The sequence below is a fragment of the Lycorma delicatula genome, chromosome 6 (assembly GCF_047948215.1).
Source record: "Lycorma delicatula isolate Av1 chromosome 6, ASM4794821v1, whole genome shotgun sequence".
NCBI lineage: Eukaryota > Metazoa > Arthropoda > Insecta > Hemiptera > Fulgoridae > Lycorma > Lycorma delicatula.
Genome location: NC_134460.1, coordinates 68933406 through 68958088, shown reverse-complemented (window position 1 = coordinate 68958088; position 24683 = coordinate 68933406). Strand labels below are relative to the sequence as shown.

At 26.7% G+C, this 24683-nt stretch overlaps 1 protein-coding gene across 6 annotated transcripts in view; it reads left to right on the top strand.

Annotated features, from left to right (window-relative positions):
• Nucleotides 1-24683, top strand: part of LOC142327113 (uncharacterized) — a 384678-nt gene that overhangs the window by 53652 nt on the left and 306343 nt on the right. The window contains exon 5 of one of the 6 annotated variants that reach the window (XM_075369980.1): nt 20557-20991. The exons of the other annotated variants lie outside the window; for them this stretch is intronic. Coding sequence (XP_075226095.1) covers nt 20557-20864 — 308 coding nt within the window. The 3' untranslated portion in view covers nt 20865-20991. Of the gene's footprint in view, nt 1-20556; nt 20992-24683 lie in introns of those variants that run through there. 6 annotated transcript variants of the gene reach the window in all.

Genomic DNA, 24683 nt, shown 5'->3' with positions numbered 1-24683 from the left:
TAAAAACTGCCACAATAGTTTCACTGATATTTATTATTTAGTTTTAATATAATACATCCTGACCCCATAGGAGAAGACACCCACCATGTGATGTTTCCGGTAGCTATCTCACCCCTTCTGTATCTAGCCCTGATGGGCTTTACGGTCATATACAGAAACCTCGACGGTTGACATTACAGTCTCATCTCGGCCAGGATGCCATTGGTGTGAATGCCGCAAACAACATTTCCATTGGTGTACTATTAACAAAGATGAACTCATAGTAACAAAATACATCTCATATATAGTCTTAAAACAAGACTGAATTCCTAAATGTTGAATATAGGAACTGAAATCACCTACCCGAGCAGGTAAAAATGAGTTCGATACACAACTCAAACCAACCAATGAGTGAAAAACAAAAGTAAAACATTAGACAAAACCACAATATAACAACTAAATAAAAACCAACAAATACATAGTGGCAAAGAAATGAGTAAACAATATAAACAAGGGAGCCTAGTAAGGACTGAACCCCCTCTGCCATCCTTTCTTTTGCAAGGTAAATCATAAATTTCTCAATTATTGTCCATTCGGCCTGGTTATTCCAATTCTGCTGTATATCCAGTGTCGACCCAAAAATATTTTGATGACAAATCACCTCTGTATGCTTCTCATATTTTGTGCACTCGTACAGCACATGAAAAGCTTCATCCAGAACCTTGCACTGCGGGCACAAACCTGTATCCACTACCCCCCGAATTACATAAGCTTGTCCCTAAAAGCACTGTGTCCTAAAAGAAACTGTGTAACATACTTATTCAAGAAAATGCAGGAGGGCGCACTACAAGCATTCCTGTGTATTGATGTTTTTGCCTACTCACTGCATCAGGTGCAGATTCTATCATCTCTTTTTTATGGCAGCAAAATCACACGGGAACAAAACAGAATTTTTTTTGCTCAGGAAAAAACTATGATTCTGATAGTAATTTTTCTCCGGAATTCAAATATGATGTCGGTAAAAACCCCATCATTCAAGGTTTCCAAGATACAGGAATTTATAATTTCAAACATTTTAATACTTTCTGCATTCTTAAGTACACAATATTCAAACATTTGACATGCCTAGAAAGTAAGAAATGACGATTTTCCACTATATTTTGCCTGTGGAGCATCCCTTTGAAGGTCCAACAATAATCAGCCAGCATATTAGGATTCCATTTGCCTTGATACCTCTTTTCCATAGCTGAAATCTCCTGATGAAAGTGTTTCCCTTGCTCATTGTTCACTGCACCAAGATTTTCCAGAAAGAGATGTAGGTGCCAGGGCTGGAAGTGTACTTTTAAGGACATATTACAACCCAAGTTTTTAAATGATGTTATAAGGTTGTTGACATATCACAGTAATTTTCCACCTTTCGATTTCCAAAAAATCTCTTCATTTTTCAATGCTTGCCAAGCTGGTTTCTCTAGTGGATTCAATAGTTCCTCAAACTTCATCATGCATTATTGATCGTATTTGTGGACCCACAAATATTCTTTCTTTAATTTCTGCATCACTAATGTTAGGAAACTTCTGTTTTAAGTACATGAAACCCGGTGTATTGTCCATGGACTTGATGAAATTATTCATTAATTCTGGTTTGATATGTGACGGAAATAGATACACATTTTTAGGATTACACAATGGGTCGTGTTTCACATTTTTGTGTTCAGGAATGAATAATTCACGTTTAGGCTATTCTTTTGTAATGAAATGGTTTTTCTGTCCCTACTAACCCATTCACACAAAAAAAACTACAGTACTTGTGTAACCAAGTGGCAGACCAAGAGAATAAGTGCAATTCAACACCACAAATATTCCTTCTATTCATACACTGCATATTGAAGTTTTTCCAATATAAATTTAAGTTTTCATATGTTTCTTTCATATAGCAGAGTGGGCCATAGGTACTGATGGAAATTTATTGCCATTATGCAGAAGCACAGCTGTAAACTAACTTTAGAGGAATCAATGAACAGTGCCATTCTGTTGGGTTTTGTTTATTACAAAGTGTCTCCATAAGAGAAGAAATGTCATTACAAAACATTTAAACCATTTTCTTCAAATTCAGATTGACATTTTTCGATAAGTACATATCTTTGTATTATTTTGAAGAAGATTCCATCCTCTTAGCTGGGAGCAAGCATTTCAGACTGTTTTTTTGGATAACTTTAAATTTTGTATGAGAACATTAAAACTTTCTTGAGTCAGTAAATGAGGCTCAGATGAACTGCTTCGTTCAAAAATTGTATCACCAGAATCTGTTTCTTCCTTACTTCCATCAGATTTTGAGTTCACTTCATGTAATGTCACATGTTTCTGGAGGCCTGGGTATGGGCAATTCATCATAGTGTGGAACAGGTCTCATTGCAGATGGCAAGTTAGGGTACACCACTGTTTATTTTGATTTTGATGTAATCCCTTTAATGTTTGTTAAGTAGATATAACAGTCAGAAAAGTGATCTTTGGATTCCCTCCAAATCATAGGGATAGCAAATAGCATTTGGCATGTGCTATTTTTCCATGCAGTGAGAAGCTTAGAACAATAAACAACATTATGTATGGCCCAGGCTCTTGTTTGGTCCCTGACTTTACACCCAAAATAAAGTAACACTTTTTTACTAATAGAGCAAGGTTTCGCCTTTGGGATTTTAGCAACACTTCACTGCATACGTAACAAAAATTGTGATTTAAATAAACTCTAGGCATTTTGTAATTAGAGACTAATTTAAAAAAACCTGCACAACAGCACCATTTCTACCCTTTGAGTTAGCTCATTTGGTTTCATCATATTTACAATGCTCTACAAGCTTTTACTTGACAATGGACAAATGGACGAAAAACATTTTTAATATTATTTTAAGAAATCAACATAACATAAATATTGTGGGTGATGGAGAAATTCTGAATGCATATTTGAAAACAGGATAAAAAACTGCATTAAGTACACACCTATTGGTATTTGTGAGACAAAAATCATGTTGACCAGTGTTGTTTGTTATTTTAAAGACCTTGGCATACAGTGTGTCAATTCATTATGATTAAGTTTTGCTGTCTGGTTTTCATGTGTTTTATTTTGTTTTTTTTTCTCAAAATTGATTATTGTTCAATTTTTTTTTGTACACATGTTTAATTTTTTTCAGTCTTTTAATTTAACTAATTAAAATATTATTTGCTTAAAAATTATATGTACATTACTTTCTAATTTTCTTGTCATTTATTTATTACAAGTTTTATAATATCAGAAAATGATGTTTTATATTTATATATATTTTTTTGTTTAGGCATATTTCTTACGTTATGATTAAAATTAATAATATATAAAAATTTGTGTAAATTTTCACCCATTAAAGGTGTACAATAAAATAGTGAATTTGATTAAAATAATTAGTGTGAAAGAAGAATAATGTAAAGTAAGGTGCCTTTGAATTTTATGACAGTGGCCCGCAGAAAGGACAGTAATGTTTATTTGTGCTGATGAATATCCTATGGGGATTCCATTTTGCAAATTATTTTAATTTATTTCTGATGGAAAAGTATCTTCATTTAACCTGTTGCACATGTTAAAAGGTACAAAACATTAATGTTAAAAAAAATAAGTGGTACCAGGGTAAATGCTTTCTTTATAATGCTTCGAGTGAACGCGATAATGCAACCCATACTAGAAATGTTTCAACAAAACCATTTTTTATCTTGAAGTACCAGTTCAATAAATATGGATAAAATGGGTATTTGGTACCAAAGTTTAGAAACATTTACTTGTAAAATGTGGTGATGAAATTGTAACTAAGTAATTATTATGTTGTTTACCAAATATGTTAATTTTAAGAAGCAACTGTGTTTTGAGCTGCGATGTATTACTAACATATAGTAAAGTGTATTTCTAAAAAAATTGATTTGCGCATGAATATGTTATTGTAATTGTTTTTTGATACATATGCAAATTCATCTTCTGCTGTCAGTATGAGGAAAACGTGGTGAAACAGATTACTACTCATATTGGTTGACTAACAAAGAAATGTACTCTGTGTACAATGGATTATGTGATGATGCATTTGGTCTAGATTTATACAGTCTTGGCTTGGTTGTTAATTTCTGCTTTTTCCTGTTGTAAGCAGTGGGTTGGTATAATAGAAAATCCCTGTGTTGAGGAAGATATATTAAAGCACTTAAGGAAGTAAATAAATAAGCTGACTTATTGAAGTAGCTCCTTTAGTAGTATTTTTATTTGAATGAGTAAATGTTTTATGAATTTATTTTATTTTTCAAGTTCCAACTTTTATGCTAGACATTATATTATGATTAAGTCATAACAAAGTTGTTAATGAAAATGAAAGAGTAGATTGTGCATTTTTTTAATATCCCAATAAGAAAGTTGCGTAAAATTATGTTTTTCTGAACATCTATATCATCTTTACAACTTAGCTTAAAAAAAACTTATTCCAGCTCAGAATTGGATTAACCTTTCCAGTTCATTTCTAGAAAGGTAATGATAAAAATTTGGTGGTATCTTAAACAAACTGATGTACCGCTCAACTATTTTGATAACATTTTCTGATACTCCCTTGAATATCATTAACCTTAGAGATATTAACACTAGTTCTTATATCATTGTCATTCCCATATTCCAGCACTTAGCAACCTGCTGCTATACAGCAATACTGGGATGGCTGTTATCTTATTTAATGCGGTGTCCTTTCATGCGTTGTGCAATAGAGTAACAATTCTTTCAGATAATTAATTTAGGGGCAGTGTTCAATTCCTTATTTATACCTATTAATAAATCTTTAAGATGTTTTGATCAATTAAGCTGATTTTGAAAACATTGTATCTTAAAATAGAAGAACAGAACTGTAGATGTATCCTTTTAAGTTGCATCTTGTTGTAACCGTGTCTAGCACACAAGGTCTGTTCAAAAAGCCAGACCATTGGGCATGAAAAAAAATAGCTCATCTATTGCCTTCCAATTCTGATTTCCTTCAAATTAGTCCCCTTATGTCATATTTAACTTTTAGTGGTCCTTCCATTGCTGGAAAAGTTTTTCACAGTTTTCTTGGAAGGTAGTCATCAGGTGTTGCATTTGTCATTACATTCTCCTGCCTTTCAGATGTATCTTCATTTTGGGGAACATCCAGAAATTACAGAGAACCATGTCTGGCTCATGTAACGGACCCCATTGAAACTAGTAAATTCTATCTCCTCTGATAAAGAAATCCTGGATTAGACGTAATGAACGAGTGAGTGTGCGCTATCATGATGCAACTGTTACTTGTGTTGTGTGATTCCTGCAGATTTGGCTTCATGCACCCAATTGCAGCACAAAGCTAATTCAAGACCTCCAGATAATATTATTTATTGTAGCCATCTTGTGAATATTTGTAATGTACAACTCTGTAGCAGAAAAAAAAGTGTGCTTCATTTTAATTTTACTCCTCCTCACTTGTTTTTCTTTCTTTGACCTTCGGTATGTTGCCCCTTACATCCAGGTTTTATCAGTTATCACGGTCTTATGTTGTTATGATTAAACTTCAGCATGACCTTCTGTGAAGTCAAAATAAACTCTTTTTGATCAAGTGATAGCATCTTTGGCACAAATTTTGTGGCCATTCTTTTCTTATCAAAATTGTCTGTTAAAATTTTGAAACCATTGTACAAAATCTCAATGTCATTAACAATTTCTCTGACAGTTGGCTAATGATTTTCCACCATCAAACTGCTTACATCATTAATGATGTTTTGATTATTGCTTGTTTAGATGGCTACTGATACTCTGGTTGCTTCTGTCTGAAGATGTGGCTGGTTTGAAAACAGTTACATCTCTCTTTAATTTGTGTAATTAAAGAGCCCCCTTTAGCTTTGTTTCTGAAAGCCTGCTTAATTTTAAGCATTATTTTACTTTCAGTATCACTAAGGTTTTGGCCAAACAGACTTTGATGCAGTAACATTGTTCAAGAAGCTCTAACAATATGCAAAAATAAACATGTGGCAGGCACTTTTTCTTACGCGCACACGGCTGCTGGGCTATGATGGACTCACTACTTTCCTTCTTTTGAACAGATCTCATATAGAGATCTGTTCTATTCATCTCAGATGAATATCATCTGAAAAAGGTTAATCAACTGCTAAAAGAAAAGTGACAATCTCCATCCCATAGTGAAGTAGTTATCACTCGTAATTTACATCATGCCTCTTCTAGTAGTAATTAATAGAACTTGATATAAATACAGTTTTAAAGTTTGCTAATTTATATTCCAACATCTTGATTGACATTGTCATTATAGCCTCAATTCATGTTTCACAGCTTATATATTGTGGAGTTTGATTTCAGAGAAATTTAATAGTTCTATGTGCTCTATTAATGAAATGGTAATTAATATTTTACCTGGAAAGATTTTATGAATATTGTAGTTATATTTTATGTGTTATAGTGATAGTCATAGTTCTCATTTTTTGCAGTAGAGGAAATTGGCATTCCTAAAAACGTGTGAGAATGTCTTGTAATTAATCCTGGTACATTTATGGAGTTATAAAAAGGTTTTATTAATGTCTTGTCTTAAATTTGTTAACTAATTTAGTGTTTAAAATAGTTAATTAGTGACGTAATTTTTTGATTTCAAATGTGGTTGTCGTATACATATTTTCTATCTTAACATGTCCTTTGGATCTTTTTAGTATTTAATTGTTAAACTCATATACTTTACTAATTATTTTTCATGACTATTTTTATTTATTTTTTTTAATTTATGGCGATATACTATCCTTTTTATTTACCAAGAATTTAATTGGTTTTTTAGAGTGGGAATATGAGATTCTTGTGTGTTCATAGTGATAGGTATTTTATGTACATGTAAGTGGAGTATAATTGTACAACTGTTTAGTTCTATGGGATGATTAGTGGTTTTTTAGAGGACCAGTGCAGATATGTTTTAAAATATTTTATTTTAATTTATATTTCACGTTTTGAAAATAAATTGTTGTATCATGGATGTTCATTATATATGAACAGGCTATTTTAAGACAATAAGTCTTTGTTTTTAATTTTTTTTCTATGAGGTTAAAGGTTTAAAATGTTTGTTTCTCTTCACTATCAAAGCACATCATGATGGTATCTCTAGAACATTGTCAGTTTATTGTAAATAAATAAGTTAAAATTTAGTATTATTAATGTTGTTCCATACTACAGTATTGTAAAAAATTCAGCTTGAAAGAACTGAAGAAAGTTCACAATATTTTTATCTCCCTCATAATTTTTGTAGAAGATAAAAGGTAAAGTTAACTGAGAAATTGATGTACAATCTGTTCATGAGTTACTGATTCTAAGATTATTGTCTTGTGATAGTGTTAATCATTTTTAAGATGTTTTGTTGAATTGTAGCTGTTGTGAATTTTAAGAATTTCTATCTTATTACAAAAAAGTTTTATTATATTTTTATTTATATGCTTGTAGATTTCATTTATTGGTGAACCAAAAATAATAGTGTTAATTAGATGTCCAAATGTGCAATTTGGGCTTTTTTAGTCATATTATTATCAATTTTTATTGTATTTTTTTTATCATTAATGTATGCAGAATGTAAATTGTTAGATAAGTTTTTGTTAAAATGGTAATTTTTCTCATTTAATACCTGCAAATCTCACGTGTACAAACATAGAATCAGTTCTAGAAATACTACCTTATTACCTACCTCCAGTAAATTAACTCTAAAAAATTTTAATTTGTTTATTGTATGTTTCAAGTGTCATGGTCATGTTGTCTGAGTATGTTTTCTTATCAGTTCTGTTAAGCATATATTTATTTCACTTATAGATTCAGTTGTACTATTATAGAAGAAAACTAACTAGATTCAGTGTTTGGTCTAGGGTGGCGATTCAAATGATTGTGAGGTGGCTTACATTTTTTTATTCCATCATTCAAGTGCTTTATAATTACATTAATAAATGTCTATTATAAGTTAAAATCATATAAAAATGTATTATACTTTTAGGTTTTGTTTGCCTGAAACATTCAAATTAAAAAAAAGAAAAGTCACAGAAGACCTTTGTACAGCTGCAGGCTATTTTTTTCTTTAGAAGACTTTTTTAAGGCCATTTTGTCAATGTTGTGAAGTTTCTGTGCATCAATTATTGCACTTAGATATCTAGAATAAACATGAACTGCAGTACTTCCTCTATCCTGGAAATTTGATAGTAAATGGGAAATACTAGATTGTTTTGCATTTTAGCAATTGTATAAGTATATAAAATTCCTTAAAATTTACGATTACAATTTTATGAGTAAATAATCTTCAATGATAACAATAGAGACACTTTAGAGTTGTATAAAAAATATCATGGAGCTACTTACAGGTGCAAGTGATTATGTTTTTCATCATTATTACCGTAATTTTTGTAAAAATCTCCTGGTCAGCCAAAATTATTTAGACATTTGCCTCAAAATATATTTAAATGTGGGTTGTGTAATTTTTCGGTCATTCTGATACATATATTCCGAAAATATTCTTGCACAACACATACATATTTACATGATTTAAATAACATACACTATCAAAATACATTTAGGATGATAAGAACACAACAAATACAGTGCTTTCATAAGATTTATACATTTTTAGCTTGTGTAATTTTAAATATTGTACATACATGCTGATAAAAACAGTTAGAAATCTTATAAAAGCACTAGATTTGCTAAGTGATCTTATCCATACAGGTCTGTTAAATTGAAAATTTCCCCAAAACTTATATTTTATTGTGTCATAATGGTGGCATTTGTTAAAATGCATACCTAACCAGAATTAATATAGATATGTTTAATACAGACATTTTTATTTTAAATTTGAAAATAATTTGTAGTTGATTAGTAATGTTCACCCAGTTTATGATACATCCCTCAAAAAGAGAAGAAATCCTTTTTATTTTGTGATTAGTCAAAGTTATAAGCTTGTAAAACTACTTTCAGCAAATTTTCTTATTAATTAGAGCTATTGACCGATTGTAAAATCAATTATAAAATTGATTGGTTAATCTAATTAACCAATCAGTCTATCTGCATACATAAGCTAAATTAGAAATTAAAACAATCCACACATAGTAATCTTTATTCCATTACAGGTGGAAACACATGTTTTTAAAAGATTTTTCAAAGTGTAGTGATTAAATTGTTTTTTTTTTCTAAAAAGATTTTTTTAAATCTTATTGATTTTTCTTATTTTTGTATTCTGAATTTTAAAGACGTTTTGCTTTATGTGTAACATGATTGGCTGCTAGTGTAAGTGATGGAGGAAAATCATCATCAATTGCTGTTAACTTTTTTCTTGTCTGTAAAATGTTAAATATTTGCTGCCTGTTTCTTCTCCATGAGTAACTTAACAATGGGAACAACTTGAAAATTTAAGAATTCTTACATTAATTTTTCTGAGGAATTTTTAAAAATTATTGTTTCAGACTACATGAAGTAGATAAACCAAACCCTCTTGTACTTCTTTCAAGAAATTAAATATTTACAGATAAATATTTATTATTAATTCACAGACTTGTAAGGGTTATGATCTTTACTCTTTAGAAATATTATGTTTTAGTTATGTTAACTGAAGTAATTATGTGGCTTTTTATAGTTAAAATTATATGAATGTGGAAGAATTTTGTCTTATTTAAAACATTTTGTGAGCTAGAATATAATCACGTTTCGTTTTGTTATTTATATGATTGTTATTTGTGTAAGATGTAATAAAGAAGTTTCTATTTTTTTACAGTTTTCTTTAATCTATTTTATGTTTTCTTTAATCCATGTATAATAAAATTTACTGTTACAGTTAAATTATAAAGAAATTTTTGGTTATCATAAGACATTTTAAACAGATTTTGTGATTTATCAAAGAAATATTGCACACTGTCTTTTTTTTATAATTTAAGGGGATTTTATTTTAAATGGTTCATTTCATATCATAAATTTTGACAAAAAAAATCCTTTTTTTATTTTAATTTGCTTTGATAAAAAGTTTAACTAAATTCCATAAGACCTTATGGTTCTTCAATATCAGTTATCCTTGAGAAGTTTCAGTAACTTCTCAAGGAGTACAATCTTCAAAATGAAAGGAAAAAATGAACCAACACTTAAAATCACATTTTGTGAACAGATTCTCATAGATCACGTAACTTAAATTATAATATTTAATATAATTTCTGATACTATTAATTGCTTACAGTTGGAGTATGATGGCTAATGTGTATAATATTGTTCTATATTATTTGTTTCTAGTTATCAATTTAACCAAACAGAATATGTTGTACATGATTTATATCTAAAATATTGTAGTTCAATAATTTATATTCAATTAAACTAATTTTAAAGATTTTTTTACTGGTCATAAAATTATTATATTTTTACATTTTTTTTACAAATAAATTTAATGTGGTTAATTAAAAGGAAAAGTTAAATATCAAACAATTTCTGACTTATGAATACTAGAGACAAAGGCTTATGTTAATTTCTATAAGTTAGTTCATGGATTTACTACTTTTTGCTTTCAATTTATCTATAAGTTCATCTAAATTCATTATTAATTTTAAGACAGGACCTGCATTGGTTTGTTTAAGAAGTTACTATTAAATAACATGGGTGTAATTTATATAATTTAATATAATTATTCATTTTATATTTTTAAAATGTTGTGTAAAATTCTGTCAATTTTAGTAGATTAGAAAACTATCTGTTCAAAGACAGATCAAAAGATACCAGATACCAAGTAACAGAAACTGATTGATTTTATGTAACCTTTTAAAGATTTATGTGTTAGTTTTTTTTATGTTTTAGGTATAAATTTTGACAGTACCTTTATAAATGGGTTCATTTATCTATCTTGTTTTATATATCTTATTGGATAGAGCCATAATGAACTTTGTGGAAATTATAATAACAATTTTAATATCATATGTATATTGAGGGTGTCGTTGTATTATAGAAACTCACATCAGGAAGTGTTTATGAAGTATTCTTAAGAATAAAAAAATTAAACGTTAAATCCATATGAAAACAAAGGAATCAGGTTTTCCATTTAGTAAAAGGATATATATGTGGTAGATGGGAAAACTATCTATTGTAATTTTCTCAGGTAATGATTTATTTTTGTAGTATATATTGGAGTTATATAATTTACTCTTTTAATTATCATAAACTATTATTTATTTTTGGGCCTAAAATAAATTAGTCAACAGTTGGAAAATTAATTTAGAGAAGAAATATTTAATATGAAAAAAAAGTATAGAAAATGGTTTATTATGATTGAAAGAGGACTTTCATTCTACAGGTTTTAGTATTTGAATTTAAAAACTATTCAAGCAACATAAAGTAAAAGATGTTTACTGTTATCTGCAATAACTTTTTACTAACTTATAATATAATACATTCAGTATTTTTTGCAGCAATTAAATTTATATATATATATATATATATATATATATATATATGTCTCTGCCTCTGCCTCTGCCTCCTTGGCCCTTCTGTGTTGATTAAACTCATATTTGTGAGAATAAGTAGTAATGATAAATAAAAATTTAAGCATGTTCAGTTTATAAAAATTATTAGTGTATTATAATTTCCTCAGAGCAACAGTTTGGTCATTACAGGACCCCAAAACTCTTTGAGTGATCTTAAGAATGCAGGTTTCAAATTATTTTGCCTCCTTCTTACAAATAGTAATTATAGCTGCTTACCTGTCCTTCGTGTGGTTAAAAATGTATTTTTTCTATTTCTTGGCTTTACCTGACCACCACTAGGAGGTGACCTTACTTTGTTTCATATTTTTAAAATGATTTTATCTTATTTTTTTGTCAAGTATTTTGAGGCAGGTGTAGCCAGTTGTGTTGCACATACAGTAACAGAAACAGTGGCTATGTTGGTTGAACTGCTGCAGTTTACGCTGTCGCATCCCTTAAAAAACTCTTTCCAAAAAACCCAAAAATGGTCTTTTAGATTTTTATTATAAGAGCAAGCCCAAATCGAGTGAATATCTGATTAGTGTAGTCAGAACTGGGGAAAATTTGCACACATTGTTCAAAATTTCATGTTGCTCTTCTTCATCCCTTTCAAGTTTGAATTGAGAAAATCAAGTTGATATCTTCATTTGTTACCGAGAAATTAAAAAAATGGTAAAATTCAATGTTTTTATATTTTAACATTAACCCTTTAAACTGAGAATTTAAAAAAATCCTTTATTAGTGTCCACTTATGTTAGAAGAACGTGTATACAAATTTTCTTCAATTTATTTTCGGTAATTTATATCCTGTAATATATTTTTCAGTAATATATATATTGTTTTCAAAGAGTAATATAATTTTTATAAAATAACAGTAGTGGTATTGTTATAAATAAAACTATACTTTTTTTATTTTTTATTTAAGCAGTTTACCTGTGGTGGCAATTTTTGTTACGGCGTGCACACCTATTTTTGTGATTGTAAGGGTTTATGGAAAAAATCATAACTAAAAAACTACTGGCCCGGGAAGGATGAAACAAAAAGCAATTTATTCATATTTTCTCAAGGTAAAATATTGGTCCAGCGGTTTATTTATCTATCTCTCTTTTTTCTATGAGAAAATTACCAATAAAGTTGAACATGAAACGGTGAAATTTCACTTTTGGTAATCTTTTTCGAGGCATGGATAGCATACACAGTTGAATTTTTTTTTTATATGTAGGTATATGTTCGCTGTAATATATTGCGACTGAATATATTAACTATTATAGAAAATAATAGATGTTAATTTTGTCACTGGCATTTTTCATGAAATTGCTGCCTATGCAACATTATGACTTACATGCAAAGTTTTAAATATAGAAAGTTATCTGAATACAATTATAACAAAATACAATAGTATTGAATAATCTATTATCTTGTTTTTATAATTTGTATATCCTTATTGTGTTATTATCTATAATTAAATATATCTGTTGTGGTTAAATGAAATGTTAAAATTAGAACATGTTGAATTATTGTTCACTGTGTAAGGTAACTTTTTACAGATAAAATATTTGTTAAAACTTAACTGCAAAATATTATACACAATTTGTTATTACCAAAATATAATACTTAACGTTTCATTTATTATATAAAATAATAATAATAATAAAAAAAAGAAACATTTATGTTTGGTTTTAAAGTGTTTTTGTTTTGTAATATTATTTAGACATAAAACAAATGAACGTCCTCAAACTATTGTTAATGAAAAAGAAATAGACTTTCTGGAGTAATGTTAGGAGTCTGAATTAGAAAATAAATTTCATCCTATTAACGATCCATTAATGTCTCAGGAAGTTCTATCTGCAAAATAAAAGGATGTAAAGTAAAGTCACATTAACTAGTTCTCTACCACTGATGTTAAAATAATACCAGGTACAGTTTCCATGTGACTTGTGTACTGCATACTGTTGGCATACTTTAATCGTTGATATTTAACAGAACATCTTCAAATAGTGAAATGTATTCAAATGGATATATTTTAACATTTTGCATTCTGCTAAAGCAGAATACAAAATGATAAAAATAAGTTAAAAAATTAGTTGTGACATAGTTATTGTTATTGGTGGAATGGAATTACTTTGCTTTAAAGTATGGTACAAAGTAGAGGACAGTTCTTGTTATACAAGTTGTTGTGAACTTTGTAGGTTTAGGTTGTATTATTCATTTAATTTTATTGTTTATTCCATCTCTTGTAATTTTTCAGTTTGTCTTAGATGTGAGCTTTTTTTAGAAGTGTCTAATTTTATCTTGATAAGAGGTGTGTTGTGTAATTTGTGCTCCATTGGGTGTAATTATTATTTTTTTTACGTTTGTCTTTTAACATTGATTATAATGTAATGTTTAGAATACTTTAGATTACTTTTTATAATTTTATCGTAATTTATATTTACTTTATTTTTGAATTTCACAAAATTTGTACCCATTATGCACGCATAAATATGGCTCAATAAGAATATTAATTTTTTTATTATTTATTAAATTTTGGAATTAATTTTTACAAAGTGAAATAATTGTAATTATTCTTTGGAAAGGTGAATCGCCACTCATTCGTTATTTGAAAACAATGACATATTTTAAAACAAATATTATGTAAATTTCTTTTATCAAATAAACTTACCAAAAAAAAATCTTAAAAATTTGGATTCATCATTGGTTAATAATAAGCAATGCTTTTATTTTAATTTTATATTCTGTTAGCGATACTTTTTTGAGAAATGTTAGACAAATAAATTATCATCCAAAATATACATTATATTTTCAGTCATTGCATTTTACTTACACGTTTGTGTTGCTGTTAATTATTGGTTTATAATTATCTAACATTTTGTTTTTAAACTTATTATTTACATTTGAATTCTGTGAATTTACATAAAATATTTATATTTTACTATTATTTTATGATTTCTCATTTCAGAATCTGAAACCATTTTCTTTTACGTATAGTTATTATCATTATAGTTCACAAAGGATATGTTTTTCTGTAACTGTTTTGTGGTAATAATGTTGTATTATTATCAAGGTTTTCTTTCCCGTACTTTGTTTCAGAATTTGGAGTTTTACATAATTGTTTTATAAAAGTAATTTCTTTAAAAATATGTATATATTTGTAATATATGTTAATAAAAAGATTCCATTGTGTAGGTACTATTTCTATCATTTCTTATCATTTTGTTAAAATTCAAAAATTAATTTTATTTTTTTATTAAATTATAGGGAACACCATAAACACTTCCATTTAATGATTTCAGTCAATAAATGTGGGGAAATAATTTGCACTAATCTTTGGATATTGCTTTTTGGTCTTAAAAATGTTATAAATGAAAATGGCGCATATATTTTGACATTGTGTGGTCATTACTATTGTGTGGTCATTACTATTTAGTCTAACAAATGTTTATACTATTTTATTTTGCAAATATTGGATGACCGCAGATAGGTATTTAATATACATTGTACATTGCATGCGCATGTGGGATGTTCCCGGAAAATATTTCAAATTCTTCACTACCCTGTTCAGTCCATTTGGACTTCCTTACAGCTTTTTGCTACATCTTCATGGTTTTTCTGGAATTGCAATAGCAGTACTGTATTTACTTCTATGTATTTTATTGTCATTAGCCTAGAGGAATGCAAATTAGATAAAAAGTTTTCTTGATGGGTTTGAGTTTGCATTGTTTGGGTGTAGCTAGCATTTGGTTGTATTTAAATATATTTAGTGCTGTTGGGTAACACAAAATTTATAACCTTTTTTTTATTTTTTAAGAAGTCATTGTTTTATTTAAGTAAAGGAAAGCTGGAATTTGTAGAATGAAATGAAATGTTTTGTTTAGTGATAAAATCCTACTTCTGATGATGTATTGACACAAAATCAGTATTGATTATTAAAATATTATTTTTCACTTAAAATACAGACTTAAAGTTAAATATGACATGCATCACTATGTATTTCATTTTTGTTTTTAAATTAGTTAATGAATTTGTAATGATGTAGATTATCATTTGTGTGTATACATTATATATATAATATATATATATATAAATCAGTAATATAAGTATACATCATTTGCTAGATGTAACATTCTTCTATTCTTTATTATCCTTCTTTATACATACATTTTTTAATAATAAAATTGGAATGAGATTTTTAAAAAGTGATTAATTTCTGTGGATGTAATTTATAAATCTCTCTTGACATATCGCAACTAATGTTATATCTGTACATTTTTACTTCATAAGCTTTGTGGTCAAATAATATTAATGAATTTCTTCGTTACTATAATTTTATTACGTGTTTTTTTCTCACAGTTTGTTTGATGTTCAGTTTCTGTGGATAGATTTATTTATTACTTTTGTACCAATTAGGTATTCTGAATAGTGAAGTGCAGTTATTTGGTTTCTGATTTACTGCAATATTTTGAGCATTGTTTAATAAGTTTCTGAATTGTGACAATTTTAGTAATGAAAAAAATTAGAGAATTTAAATTAAAGGATTCTTTTTTTTAATATTTATTCATATGTATGTACATATTAAAATCATAGTCATTTGTTTGTTACTTCACAAACCTTTTTTGTTGTTATTTCATGTTCTGATTTTCTTCAGCTATTTTCTTGTAAAATCACATATTTTTCCCTTCTGTTTTTTCCAGATGTTTAGGGAATGAATATATTTTACAAAATTTATATAAGAAAAAGATTGCTGAAACTTTTTTTACTTTTACTTTTGTAAAATTTAAAATTTTTGTAAATGATAATCCATTTATATGAATATTAAAATTACTGTCTTGTTTATTTTATACATTTATATTATATTCATTATTTAAGAAAAATAGATTCATGCAGTGCAATACGTAAAAGACTGGGATTTCATGTATAAATCCGATGCATTTATTTCTTAAAAATAAAAAAAATAAAAATAATTTTAAAAAATATATATTTTGGTTAATGTGTTAAATTTTCTGTAAGAATTTTTTATTTTCATTTTGTCAGATGTGATTAAACCAATTTCTTTGGTTATGTGCCATAAAGTATTGTTTACTTGCAATTTGAAATTATTTTTCTCTAAACAAATAAAAAGTTTAAAAAGATGAACAGAAGTTTTAATAAATATTTAGGATTTTAAAAATACACTTTTATGTATCCTTTAATTCGTGTTGAGCATTTTGTCCTACCTCCTTGAATTTCTTCCTTCGGTCTACATATTTTTAGTCATAAATTATACTGTTAATTAAGAAAAAAAAATCCTGTTCATCACATAGTCAGCAATAATAAATCAGTTTTATAATCTATTAACAAAATACATGCAGTCCAAATGAAGATGCCTTAGGAGAAGTCAAAGCCTTCAAGTGAATAAAATGATTTTTAAGAGGAAACGTTTGTTAAGTTATAAGTATATGAAAACCCAAGTGTAGTATAACAATTTCTTCTTTTTGGTTTTGTTAATTAATGGATTATGATTTAAGATTACATTGTTTCTTAAAGATATTTTTTGTATTAATAATTTAGTGAGGTGAAATTCAGTGTCTGTTATACAATTAGTTTTTCATATTTAATTCTGTATTAATTTGTAAATTTTGTGTTACCAATGGTGTATATGTACTTCGTAGTGTATTATATGTATCTTCTTTGTAATTGATATGTATCTTATCTTATTAATTTATATTTAAGTACTCATTTAATTTTTGTTTCAGTTTTTATTATTTTCTTTATGATGATTATCTTTGTATGATGCATCAGTAATTTTTTTAACTGTAAAAAAATGTTATTTTATGTATGATTAATATTATCTCTTGATAAAAATCTATTAATAAAGAAAAACATGTTGATGATTGTTTCAAGGGAGAATTATAACTAGTTGAAATTGCACAATGTCATTATTTTCTTATTTCATGGTCAGTCCTTTTCAATTTTTTAACTGTGTTTTGTCTTATTTTTTTATTATAGTATATTTTTTAGAAGTTGATTGAATTCAATTATACTTAAATAGAAATTCTTTATACTTCATGTATTATCAATTTATTATTTTTAAGTATTTTGTTGGAAGGGATTCCAAAAAAAGAAAGAAAAAAGGGAACAGCTAATCACTTAGTGTTTTCAATAGTTTGAATACTTCCGAGATAATTGTTTCTCACAAAATTTCTGTACTAATTATTCTCCTAGTTACTGGAGACATCGAATTTCTGATTCTGGAGCTGACATTTATAAATAATAACATATTGGTAATGTGACTGATTGCCACTAGTACTTCTCTTATTGGGTTGGGTTCGGTTCAGACTGTAGCTTGTTCTACGTATTAGGACGTGATGCATAATTATTGCTAGGAGGTAATGATTTTTGATGTTTCTTTTTTCTGGAATTCAATTCTCAATTGCACTTGCAACTTGTTCGTGTTACAAAAATTTCCTATACTTTTCTAAATGGCATATATGTATATATTTTACATTTAACTTACTTGCAGTCAACTTGTATGTGAGTGTGATGCATTGAGGTATGTTACCTTGCCGATGATGTTTTGTTTGATTATTAATCACCTGTTCTCTGTGCAAAAGTACTATAGACATCCTTTAATATGCCTTGTTTTGGTACCTGTGTAGTTACAAAAATACCATTTATTAATGCAGTGTAATATGCTAAATTTTGTCAATAATAATGTTCCATTGAAATTATAAACTTCGTTATTTGTTATTGCTTCATTTTAATGTTCAGAAAAACTGAACAGTAACTTTTTAATTATGATGAGAAAATAATGTACTGTATGTGCTAATTTTACAAAATGCTTATGTTAAATCTTTTCCAAGTATTGTGTTGTTAAATTAATTTTAAAGTGCATCATGTAAGATGTCTTTTGTTAAATGACTGATTTCTGAAATTCTTTTTATGTAGATAAATTGTTGTCATCTTATACATATCATATTGTTTTAATTAATTAATACATTTTGTTTTACCTTGCTAGTTATTTGACTGACAAATAATTTAAAAGTTCAAATAAAATTGTGAATACTGTTAGGTTATGTTTGGTGTAATTGCTGTACAGATGAAGATACTAAATATTTATCTGTATGGATAGAGGTTTTTATTTTGTTTCAATATATTTGTTTATTAATCTATTAATTTTTTTTAACTAATGATAATTGTTAATGGTTACTATATATGTATTATATTAATTCGATCAACCCAAGTACAGAATTAATAAAATAAAACAAAACAGGATGACACCTACCTTATTCTATAATTCAAGCAAGAGCACTTTCACAAGTACCTCACATCATCTCATGCTCTATAATTTTTCAAATCTTTCATTGCAAATTATACATTAAAATTAAAGTTTTTATTTATTATTGATTCATTTCAGTGTTCAGAAAAAACTAATTTGCAATGAAAGATTTGAAAGATTATAAAGCAACTGATGATGCGAGGTTTACTCGCGAAAAGTTTTCTTTCTTAGATTATGGAATAAGGTAGGAGTCATTCTATTTTATTTTATTAATTCTGTACTTGGGTTGATTGGATTAATATAATTTGTATAGTGCAGAGGAATATAATTATCAAAAGGATCAATTTTAGAAAAGAAAAAAAAAAAAAAAATATATATATATATATATTACATTGAGGACGTAAAGGTTAATAATCCCTGCCATTATCTTTGTGATTTTTTGTTCATGTATTGAAAATAATGCTACTAGATTAGGTTTAATGAAAAAAAATTTGTCAAAATACGCCCTCTAAATAAAACTTATTTGGAGCTGCAGGTTGCGCTTCTATCTTTTTTCTTTATTTCATTTCCACATCTGGAGTCTTTATTTTCAGTCACTTCCTTTCATCTGGTGGTCATTATTTTAATACTTGTATGATGAAGACTTTTTATTAAGGCTATAAGTTAATAACTTATTGACCATTGATTACAATTTCTTTTAAACTGTCAGGAATCAAATTAAAATTAGTGCATTAATGAGTGTGCCGTGATGTATTATTCAAGATGTTTCTAATGAAGTGATGATATTTGTATGACTTACTTTTCTGTTTGTATATATCTAAATGTTGAGTCATGTAACTCGATGTTCCTTTTTATCAATTCAAGGTAGCAGATGTATGCAGTTGTCAGTTTCTCATTGAAAATTAAAAAGTCGTTTGCTATGCTTATTGAAACTGTATGTGTTTATGTTTCTTAGTTTAGTGATGTTGATGTTTTTTTTGTGGAAGTGAGAATATTAATTACTGAAAATGAGGATTAAAAGTTTAAATTCTTCATAAGTAATCATTGGTGTAAAACCGGCTCGGTAGGTTATAAATTTGAAGTTTTACTGAGAATATTCCATTCGTTTAATTTTTATAAATTTTACATTTTTATTAAAGGTGTTCAGTCAGATTTTTTGTAACTTTTGAGAAATATCTCCAAAAAGTGATTGTTTTTGAAAAAAATTACTAAATAACAGTGTCTTAAAAAATGGGCAATAAAATGTTATGATGCAGTTTTTTTATCTGTATGAAGAAACGTGATTCTTTTTTCTTTTAATTTACAATGTGAATTGATTTTTGTTATAATGAAGAAAAAAAAATAGTTTTATGTTTCTGTTTATTTGGTTTAATAATATGATAGAGAATGTAGTAAACCTGTAGTTTTTAATCTTGTTTAATAATTTTTAATTAATTTTCGGTATTTATACTTCAATTATAAAGTAAAACTTTCAATTAGGTCATTTTTATATGTCAGATATTTATTCACTGAAAATAATTTATCAGATTTCAACAATATTTGCATATGATGAAACAATATAATTGTAACAATAATGTTTTTGTATGTGTATTAATTTCTAATTCTTGAAGTTAATGTTGTTTAACATTCCATATGAAAGTGACTGATATATTTTACAGTTAAGTGGAAAAACATTATTTCTTTCTTGATTTTTTGTATATGTTATTTTTCTGACATTTCAGAAATCAGTCTTACTAATTAGATATGGTATTTGTTTAGTATTGGGTGTAAAATTCAATTGATTTTGATTGAATATGTTTTTGTTTTAGGTTTGTCACAAGTATTAAGGCGACCGCTTGTGCCTTCTTTGAAGTCAATGAATGAATACATGGCTGCATTAAACACAACAATAACAATACCTTCAGTTCCTGCTTCCACTCCGACTATAGTGTGCCCTACGTGCAATAAATGCTATAGTAGTCAACATACATTACGTAGACATGTTCGCCTCGAATGCGGTAAAGAACCGCAATTTCAGTGTCCGTATTGCCCACGTAAAACAAAACAACGATACAATCTTATGTTGCATATTGCTCGTGCTCATAAGACTAATGTTGTTATGCCTTCCAAAAAATAGCACACCATTTCTAAAAGCATTTTATTTTTATATTTATATATACATTTTTGTCTTCCGTTAATTGTATTTTGGTACCTAAATGTAATTGTGATTCCTTTTTTTGTACTGTTACCTATTTTTAAGCTTAACCATTTATTTTCATATGTTTTTCCTTGAGTAATGGATCATTAAAATTTTATGTAACTATTATATGGCATTAATAAAGATTAGTATTTACATAAAATATCTTTTTATACAAAAAAAATGTGGGAAGTATGACAGTGGTTTTTTTTTTTAAGAAAATAATTATTTTTAGGATCAGTTATGTGTGTGTATATACATATATAATATCATATTTGTAAAACTTTTTAATTACGAAGGCATATTATGTTAAAGAGTAGATTAGTTCATTTAAATAAGGTTATACCAATAATAAGAATATTAACTCAAGTTATTTTTATAAGTATTTATATTAAGGATATTTTTTTGATATTGTAAATATAATATTTCTTATTCCTAAATGAAATGGTTGTTTTACGTTGGTCAAAAGTTTCCTGAGAAGTACAAATAATATTAAAAGTAATAATGTTATACGCTTTAAGTGAAGTACTAATATTCAATGTTAATTATGTTTTCTGTTGTAAAAAATTATTAATATTTATAATTATTACATGAAATTATTAAAACATTATTTTTTGTTGACTATATTATTAATGATTTGGTTCAGTTTTTTTTTTAAACACTAATTTAAAAAAAATGACATTAGATTTAACTGTACAGGTGAAAAATTTATTTTTCTTTATGATATAATTATTAAAATAAAAAAATTGGTACCAAAAGTATATTAACAGTTGACTAATATTTTTAAATGTTGATTACTCATGTTCAAAATTTTATTGACTAAATATAAATAACTTTCAACTAAAATTGAGATTTGTTTTGAATTAGATTAATATATTTATTTAAAAAATATAATAAATGTTGTTTTAAAAAATTTAATTTTATTTTGTAATATAATTGATCTGCCTATTTACTTTTACTGTTTAATTTTTCATAGCTTTTCTAGAACAAAAAAAACTTGTATATATATTAATTATAAAATAATAATAATTATATAATATTATAATAATAATTGTGATTATTAAGAAAAAATATGTGTGAAGAGTTTGCATTATTATGGTTTTAGAGTTGTGGTATGAATATCTTTATTGAGTGGAATTAGATACTACTATTAATTATATATATTTATTTTAATTTCAAATTCCATGACATTGACTTATCTTCGTATATAACAGAACCAGATGAAATGACTAAAGAGAGATCTTGATTCATAAAGTACAAGAAATTATCGTGTATTAGATTTTTGCATTTATTTATTTACGTATGATATAACATGTGATAGCATGTTAAGTCTATAGCGTGTACATGTTTATATTTTTATTTAGTTATATAACTGTGAATTATTTTTTTTTAATTTTTAGTTGATTTTTTTAAAAAATAGAAATGATGGATAATTTTTATTTTGGAGTTTGTTTGGAAATATATAATGTTTCAATTATGTATTTATGCCTCATCAATGTTTTTTTTTTGTTATTCAGCTTAACATTACAATCAGGTTTACAAGTTGTGTCATTTTTTTCTATGGTGTATTATCAAGAAAATATGAATTATAAAATAAAAAAAAAAAAAAACATTAATGATTTTCCACAGTAATGTTTTAATTGTTTATATGGGTTATGTTTTAATAGACTATATATAGGCAATTAAATTGAACATAAAGTGGTTTTTAGCATGTCCAACAGTTATTTGACTAGTTTAGGCAATACTGGATTGGCCAAATAATGAAGAATTTCAATTTTTTTTTTTTTTTTAAGTAGTTTATGATTTATCAAACAGTTTTGTATGTGTTAACAAGATTAATTTACCCTCTAATAATGTGAGAAAAAGAAAGTCCCAAAATTTTCCTCTGCTTGCTTTTCATTTTTTCTGCCATTATATCATTAAAATCTTAGAATTTGTTAGGATGATTGATAATATTCTAAATATAATTGCAATTTATTTGATGAAGCCTTAATAATAATATTATACTGGTTGTAACTTTGAAAATAATATAATAAATTGTTAAAACATTGAAATATGAAATAATTGAAATATATGATAATACTGGCTCACTACATTAACAATGTAAGTATACTGTAATAGAAATCCTTTTCAAAAATTTTGAGATAGTCATTTGCTTAGCAGATTAGGTAAGTAAAAAAATAGGTATTTGTAAAAGCCTAAATTCCTATAAGAAAATTACATAAATATTAAAAATAGCTTTATTGGGGTAAAAAATACTATAAAAGTATATATTAAAGTATAAGTCTTAAAAAAAAACGTTCTTTTCCTTTTTGGATATTATTTTCAGTATTTCTGAACTTCAATTAAATTAACTCCATAAAATGGAACTAACTTAATTTTTTTAAGGAGGTGAGGATTAATTAATCGTATTAAAAAAAAAGTATTTATACTTTAATAATATTTCAAAAATGCCTGAAGTTTTATATTTATATTTTTTTCTTATTTTTTTTTTTACATTAATAACAGGAAATGTTGAAGTGTGTAAAAAAAATTATTCCTGATTAGTCTTTTTAAATATGTTATGTTCTCAAATGGGGATTTCTTAATAGCTAAACAAATTACTTCATTTTATAAGATTTATATTGTGTAGTTGGGATGTAATTCTTGTATTTTTTTCAGAATGTGAAAGGTATATCGCACATTTTAGTATAAAGTAGATTTGTACATAAAATGACATTATAGTGCGAAAGGCATTCTCTTTTTCCTCACAAAACTATGGTTTTTAATCAGTTATCAGATAAATCATAATTCATTACTTACATCAATAAATCATTATTCCTGCTTTGATCCTGAAAAATTAACAAATGTAAAATTCAGTTTGTGATGTAATTACCCAACTGCTGGCTTTTCTTGATGCAAGCATCCCCATTAAGTTTTAATTATAAACCTTAAATTCATTTAATATGTGAATTTTCTCATATTCTTTTTACTTTAATTTTCTGATAGAAAGTCAGCATATTTTTATCTGCATAAAATAGAACTATTTACAATTATTTAAAAACAAGTTTTGTTTATCTATGTTGACATTAAATAAAGTAATTACTAATTAAAATCGTGTACGCTTGTTCTGTTAAAGATAATTTTATATGAAACATTAAAAATAAGTTAGACGAATCATAGTCAGTAATAGTATGTTAAATAGTATATTAACCAAAACTGGGATGAGTATAATGAACTTAGACCACCAGTCCAAAGGTGTAGTGCATGTTTTAATATTTGTTTTTTCTTGGGTTTGTGATTTTTTTTGTTGTTGAATTTTTGGTTTTAATATCTACATGACTCCTCAATTTTTAGTCTTTGCTATTTATAATGTATATATTATATACATTTTAACGCAATTTTTGTACTATTATGTTTTCATACTGTCTACTCACATAATTTATTATTGAAACATTTTCAAATCCTTTAAAATGTAACTAGACTATGTAGATTATTAAGCCAGTTCTGTGATCAGTTATTTGATGAAAATTTTAATCTTGCCAATTCAAGCCTGATGATAAGTTTTGTAATAGTATAATATGAGTTAATATTGATGAGGCATCTTTTGCATATTTTTTTTTGTTCATGCAGCTAATGTATGCATATGTATTTTACATTACGTTATCTTTATTTTTTTTAATTATTTTTTTCATCCTGTGAATATTCCTATTTAGCACACTGTTAAATCCTATAAATTTTTATTGCCGCATAGATACAAAAATTATATTTTAAATGAAA